Source organism: Oncorhynchus gorbuscha, linkage group LG07 (genome assembly GCF_021184085.1).
Source record: "Oncorhynchus gorbuscha isolate QuinsamMale2020 ecotype Even-year linkage group LG07, OgorEven_v1.0, whole genome shotgun sequence".
NCBI classification, from domain to species: domain Eukaryota; kingdom Metazoa; phylum Chordata; class Actinopteri; order Salmoniformes; family Salmonidae; genus Oncorhynchus; species Oncorhynchus gorbuscha.
In genome coordinates, this window is record NC_060179.1 from 17,537,119 (window position 1) to 17,544,798 (window position 7,680).

The window sequence follows — 7,680 nt, forward strand, 5'->3', positions numbered from 1 at the left end:
GTCATTTAGCAGACGCTCTTATCCAGAGCGACTGGCTTCTCTCGGGGACTGTTCTACTTCTCTCGGGGACTGTTCTACTTCTCTCGGGGACTGTTCAACTTCTCTCGGGGACTGTTCTACTACTCTCGGGGACTGTTCTACATCTCTTTGGGGACTGTTCTACATCTCTTGGGGACTGTTCTACTTCTCTCGGGGACTGTTCTACTTCTCTCGGGGACTGTTCTACTTCTCTCGGGGACTGTTCTACTTCTCTCGGGGACTGTTCTACTTCTCTCGGGGACTGTTCTACTTCTCTCGGGACTGTTCTACTTCTCTCGGGGACTGTTCTACTTCTCTTGGGGACTCTTCTACTTCTCTCGGGGACTCTTCTACTTCTCTCGGGGACTCTTCTACTTCTCTCGGGGACTGTTCTACTTCTCTCGTGGACTGTTCTACTTCTCTCGGGGACTGTTCTCCTTCTCTCGGGGACTGTTCTCCTTCTCTCGGGGACTGTTCTACTTCTCTCGGGGACTGTTCTCCTTCTCTCAGGGACTCTTCTACTTCTCTCGGGGACTGTTCTACTTCTCTCGGGGACTGTTCTCCTTCTCTCAGGGACTCTTCTACTTCTCTCTGGGACTCTTCTACTTCTCTCGGGGACTCTTCTACTTCTCTCGGGGACTCTTCTACTTCTCTCGGGGACTCTTCTACTTCTCTCGGGGACTGTTCTCCTTCTCTCGGGGACTGTTCTACTTCTCTCGGTGACTGTTCTACTTCTCTCGGGGACTGTTCTACTTCTCTCGGGGACTGTTCTACTTCTCTCGGGGACTGTTCTACTTCTCTCAGGGACTGTTCTACTTCTCTCGGGGACTGTTCCACTTCTCTCGTGGACTGTTCTACTTCTCTTAGGGACTGTTCCACTTCTCATGTCTATTAAGTCTCCCAGCCAAGTGGGCCACAGTCATTTATACAATCCATAAATAAATATATAAACTTCACTTACACACAACCAGCAGGTTTTGTGTAACTCTGTCAACAGCTGTTCTCTTCCATTTAGTCAAGCCTGCGATTATGCAATCATTTCACTTGCTGTAGCATCCCCTACCTTCCTTACTCTAGTTCTCTCCTGGAGGACTTCTCTCGCTCCCTTCCCCCCCTCCCTAACTCACTTCCAATCTTGCTCTCTCTCTCTCTCTCTCTCTCTCTCTCTCTGTTTTTATGTCCCCCTCTCTCTCCATCTCTCTCTCCTCATCTTTTTGGGTGATACTGGGTCAGCTGTGACATAGAAATGTAAAGCAGCAGGCTAATTTAAACTAAATGCATGCTCTTCAAGCGATCGCTGCCCGCACCTGCCCGTCCGTCCAGCATCACTACTCGATTCTGACTTAGAATATGTGGACAACTACAAATACCTAGGTGTCTGGTTAGACTGTAAACTCTCCTTCCAGACTCACATTAAACATCTCCAATTCAAAATTAAATCTAGAATCAGCTTCCAATTTCGCAAACAAGGCATCCTTCACTCATTCTGCCAAACCTACCCTCGTAAAAATGACCATCCTACCGATCCTCGACTTTGGCAATGTCATTGCCTCCAACAATCTACACAACAAATTGGATGCAGTCTATCAAGGTGCCATCCGTTTTGTCACCAAAGCCCCATATACTACCCACCACTGCAACCTGTACGCTCTCTTTGGCTGGCCTTTGCTTCATACTCGTCGCTAAACGCACTGGCTCCAGGTCATCTACAAGTCTTTGCTAGGTAAGGCCCCACCTTATCTCAGCTCACTGGTCATCATAGCAGCACCCATCCGTAGCACGCGCTCCAGCAGGTATATCTCACTGGTCACCCCCAAAGCCAATTCTTACTTTGGCCGCCTCTCCTTCCAGTTCTCTGCTGCCAATGACTGGAACGAACTGCAAAAATCACTTTGCACCCCAGTATCTCTACTACGCACATTGATCTTCTGCACATCCTACCATTCCAGTGTTTAATTGCTACATTGTAATTGCTTTACCACCATGGCCTATTTATTGCCTTACTTCTTATCCTACCTCATTTGCACAAGCTGTATATAGATTTTTCTACTGTATTATTGATTGTATGTTTGTTTATTCCATGTGTAGCTCTATGTTGTTGTATGTGTCGAACTGCTTTGCTTTATCTTGGCCAGGTCCAAGTTGCAAATGAGAACTTGTTCTCAACTAGCCTACCTGGTTAAATAAATAAAGGTGAAATCAGTTTAAATATATATATATATATATATATATATATATATATATATATATATATATATATATATATATATATATATATATATATATATATATATTGGCAGTGCTCTTTAGACAAGACCTATCTGACGTCCATGTTTCTGAGTAATATATCATGATGGCTGAAGGCTCCTGCAAGGTGCAGCCACTCATAATATATTTAGGTGAGAGACTGAGGAAGGCACTGTAGGCAACACATGGCAGTCTGAGCCTGCGTGTAACGATCGCCGTCCTCGTCTGGGGAGGAGTAGGAGAGATCGGACCAATATGCAGCGTGGTACGTGTCCATGTTCATTTATTCAACAGAGCACTCAACAAAATAACAAAGGAGAACGAAACTAAACAGTTCTGAAAGGTGACATACACTAAACAGAAAACATCCACCACAAAACACAGGTGGGAAAAGGCTACCTAAGTATGATTCTCAATCAGAGACAACGAACGACACCTGCCCCTGATTGAGAACCATACCAGGCCAAACACATAAACACAACCTAGAAAAACAAACATAGACTGCCCACCCCAACTCACGCCCTGACCAAACTAACACAAAGACAAAATAAAGGAACTAAGGTCAAAACGTGACACTTAGGGGGTACTGTATAAGCCAGCACACGACACTGATCCTCAACAGTGATGCTCATACATGCGAGCTATACTGCAGCGTTTAGGCTCTGACAAAACTTGTACACACCAGTCCACCTTTTATTTGCACATGATTTTGAAATTTAATGATGCTGGTTTACATCAACTAATGAATAATCAATATGAACATCCACGTTTTCTATTTCCATCTTATTTACCTATATTATTCGCTCTTCAAAATAAAAAAAATAACTGTCTCAAGCACCCTGTGAGCACCCTGTGGAAATGTCAGAGCACCCTGTGGTAATTACAGAGCATCCTGTGATAGTTACAGTGCACCCTGTGCCCTGTAAATACCCTGTGGTATTTAATGCTGTAGTAGTTTATGTGTCAGGGGGCTAGGGTCAGTTTGTTATATCTGGAGTACTTCTCCTGTCCAATTCCGTGTCCTGTGTGAATTTAAGTGTGCTCTCTCTAATTCTCTCTTTCTCTCTCGGAGGACGTGAGCCCAAGGACCATGCCTCAGGACTACCTGACATGATGACTCCTTGCTGTCCCCAGTCCATCTGGCTGTGCTGCTGCTCCAGTTTCAACTGTTCTGCCTTATTATTATTGTACCATGCTGGTCATTTATGAACATTTGAACATCTTGGCCATGTTTTGTTATAATCTCCACCTGGCACACCCAGAAGAGGACTGGCCACCCCACATAGCTTGGTTCCTCTCTAGGTTTCTTCCTAGGTTTTGGCCTTTCTAGGGAGTTTTTCCTAGCCACCGTGCTTCTACACCTGCATTGCTTGCTGTTTGGGGTTTTAGGCTGGGTTTCTGTACAGCACTTTGAGATATCATCTGATGTACGAAGGGCTATATAAATAAATTGGATTTGATCACCCTGTGTTAATTATAGTGCACCCTGTGGTAATTACGGAGCACCCTGTGTTAATTATAGTGCACCCTGAGGTATTTACAGAGCACCCTGTGGTAATTATAGTTCACCCTGTGGTAATTACATAGCACCCTGTGGTAATTACATAGCACCCTGTGGTAATTATAGTGCACCCTGTGGTAATTACATAGCACCCTGTGGTAATTATAGTTCACCCTGTGGTAATTACATAGCACCCTGTGGTAATTATAGTTCACCCTGTGGTAATTACATAGCACCCTGTGGTAATTATAGTGCACCCTGAGGTAATTACAGAGCACCCTGTGGTAATTATAGTTCACCCTGTGGTAATTATAGTGCACCCTGAGGTAATTACAGAGCACCATGTGGTAATTATAGTTCACCCTGTGGTAATTACATAGCACCCTGTGGTAATTATAGTGCACCCTGAGGTAATTACAGAGCACCCTGTGGTAATTATAGTTCACCCTGTGGTAATTACATAGCACCCTGCGGTAATTATAGTGCACCCTGAGGTAATTACAGAGCACCCTGTGGTAATTACAGACCACCCTGTGGTAATTACAGACCACCCTGTGGTAATTACAGAGCACCCTGTGGTAATTATAGTGCACCATGTGGTAATTACATAGCACCATGTGGTAATTACAGACCACCCTGTGGTAATTACAGAGCACCCTGTGGTAATTATAGTGCACCGTGTGGTAATTACAGAGCACCATGTGGTAATTACAGACCACCATGTGGTAATTACAGACCACCCTGTGGTAATTACAGACCACCTTTTGGTTATTACAAAGCATACTTTGGTAATTACAGACCACCCTTTGGTAATTACAGACCACCCTGTGGTAATTACAGAGCACCTTTTGGTTATTACAAAGAACACTTTGGTAATTACAAAGCACACTTTGGTAATTACAGTGCACCCTGTGGTAATTATAGTGCACCCTGGGGTAATTATAGTGCACCCTGGGGTAATTACAGAGCACCATGTGGTAATTACAGACCACCCTGTGGTAATTACAGAGCACCTTTTGGTTATTACAAAGCACACTTTGGTAATTACAGTGCACCCTGTGGTAATTACAGAGCCCCCTGTGGTAATTACAGAGCCCCCTGTGGTAATTACAGAGCACCTTGTGGTAAATTCAGAGCCCCCTGTGGTAATTACAGAGCACCTTGTGGTAAATTCAGAGGACCCTGTGGTAATTACAGAGTAGCCTGCAGTAATTACAGAGCACCCTGCAGAGTGTGTGTGTGTGTGTGTGTGTGTGTGTGTGTGTGTGTGTGTGTGTGTGTGTGTGTGTGTGTGTGTGTGTGTGTGTGTGTGTGTGTGTGTGTGTGTGTGTGTGTGTGTGTGTGTGTGTGTGTGTGTGTGTGTGTGTGTGTGTGTGTGTGTAGCCACTTTAGCTCCTCATTAAGATTCCCCTCCTCACACTACCTGCAGTACATATAGCAATGTGACTGGTAGGCTCATTTCCATAGCTGTCAGAACCTTGGCTCTCAGAGTGAGTCTCACACTGGATATAATTAGTGGGGTCCAAAATTATTTAGAAAATAGCATGTGGGGGGCAACACAATCAGTCTGTATGTATAGAGGTTGATAAAGTCTTTATAAAGTCTTGATAATTATCAACAGGTACAACTTGATAAAATGTCATAGACATAATGGCTCAACATTGTTACCTGTTTGTCCCTCTATTCTCTCTGCTCCTTCCACAGAAGACCGCTGTAAGATTGGGTATTCGTATGCAACATCACAGCCAAGCTCTTGGAAAAGAGACAGTCTTATTGAGCATCAGCTATTCTGCCAAAAACCAATACACAGACCCTGAAAAGAAAGCGAGTTGGTTGTGTCATTCTTTAGTTTAGAGGTCTCAAGGGACATCAGGTATGCATTAAATAATATTCTACTTTGATAGTGATAATCAAGTAATATAACTCAACTATTCACTTTCTTCAAGTGAAAGGCTGTATTTTAAAAAAATATATATATATATGTTTTTTGTTGTTGCCATGACTGAAGTAATACAATGACACCACCTAGTGGACACAAGTGGGGAAAAATAAATCAGAATGTGGAAAATTGAACCCGGAAATAAATGAATGACCTTTTCACGTGATCTGAAACACACGTGGGACCCGTTCTTTATTATACCTCCGTGCTTGAGACCGACATGCTTTCAGAAATCCAAAATGGCTGCGTGCAGTATTGAAGACTTGCTTGCTAAAGCTGAACAAGATGAGGCTGAAAAACTCAAAAGTATCACCGTTCAAAAAGAACTGGACCTCGAGTTTGACATCGGAAACTTGGTCGCATACGACAAGAACCGTATTGACATTCGACAGTTTCGTGAACAGAAGAAAGAGGATTTCCTGCGTTCGCTAGCTCGTGACAACACGCAGCTCCTGGTCAACGAGATATGGAAGCATCCAACTGAGAGAGTTGAGGAGGTGATCGTAGTCAAATTACCCGAGCCGACCACTCCACTGCCGAGAGAGAAGCCCCCGCCAAAGCCCAGGCCTCCAACCAAATGGGAGGAATTCGCCAAACTGAAGGGGATCCAAAAGAAGAAGAAAACTAACCTGGTATGGGACGATGTTGCCAAAGAGTGGAAGCGGCGTTGGGGCTACAAGCGTGTCAATGATGGCACAAAAGAGTGGCTGATTGAGGTTCCTGAAACGGCAGACCCTAACGAGGACCAATTCGCCAAACGCAACAAAGCAAAGAAGGAGAAGGTGGCAAAGAACGAGCTGCATCGCCTGAGGAACATAGCCAGGGCACAGAAAATCAAAGTACCAGGTGTTGGACTCACACCGACCGCCCAGCAATCCAAAACTGACCTGGCTAGAGCTGTCAATGTGGCCAAGTCATCCACCGCTTCCGCAGGTAAATTCCAAGACCGCTTACCTAAGGAGAAAGCTCCCAGAAACACCGGGAAGAAGAGGAAATTCCAGCCGGTCATTGGTAACTTTTCCAATGAAAAGCAGAGGCAGCTGGATCTGTTGAAAGTGCTGGACAGTAAGAAACCTCGTCTGGACGTCAACAAAGCTGTAAACAAACAAATGCGAGAGGATGACCGAGAGGAGTCTGCAGCCAAATTTAAGAAGGGGGGAAAGAAGGGACGCAAGGGTGGTAACTTCTCTGGAAAAGGAAAGGGTGGTGGTGGGAAGGGCAAAGGTAAAGGAAGAGCAGGGGGTAAGGGTCAAGGACCACCTAGTGGTAAAAAAGGAGCTGGGAAACCAGGGAAGCGCTAAGGAGGACCTTTTGGAACTTTGCATGTCATTCATAATAAGTGCCTTGTCTCAGATGTATCGGACTGCACAATATGAACTGACTACTTCATTATGTCTCCCACCTGCACTGTCATATTGCAGGGAGCGATTCCTGTTTGGTTTCCCCTTTATGCAGGTCAGGTGCAATAGGAGTGTAAGAGGGGAGTTGTCTTCTGTCCCATCATGCAAATTTCTAAATTGCTCAACCATGATGTGTGAAATGGAATACGCTCTTTATTTACCTCATCAGTCCTCAATTTGTTAGATTTGTCAATGCAATGTACAACTTTTTGCTACAGGGTTATGTTTGATATTTCAAATTAAAATCAACTTCCAAAATATATGCTGTGTTTAAGGTTTTCTAAGAATGTGGGGCACAGTGCATTGTTACTGCACACAATAGCAAGTGCACAACTTCCATGTGATGGCTACAGTAGGGCTGCCACTGGTCTGTAAACAACAAAACAAATATTTTAGGGACACTTTAAAGGATATGGGTCAACCAAGAAAAACCTGTCTCTCTGAAGGCTGCTATTTTTCTTTTTGTGCTTCACTGAATATTAGTCAATCATTCTGTAGATGTTCCCACTGCATGTGTATGACAGACTGGATGCGTACAACACTTGGGGGCAGAGAGGAGAGGGATGGGTGAACAC

At 44.4% G+C, this 7,680-nt stretch overlaps 1 protein-coding gene across 1 annotated transcript; it reads left to right on the top strand.

Moving 5' to 3' along the window:
* Positions 1–5,913: 5,913 nt before the first annotated feature.
* On the top strand, positions 5,914–7,365 carry LOC124039136 (ribosome biogenesis regulatory protein homolog). The gene has a single exon (XM_046355021.1). It carries the CDS (start codon positions 5,945–5,947, stop codon positions 7,004–7,006), a length of 1,062 nt encoding a protein of 353 aa, XP_046210977.1. The 5' UTR covers positions 5,914–5,944; the 3' UTR covers positions 7,007–7,365.
* The last annotated feature ends 315 nt before the right edge of the window (positions 7,366–7,680 follow it).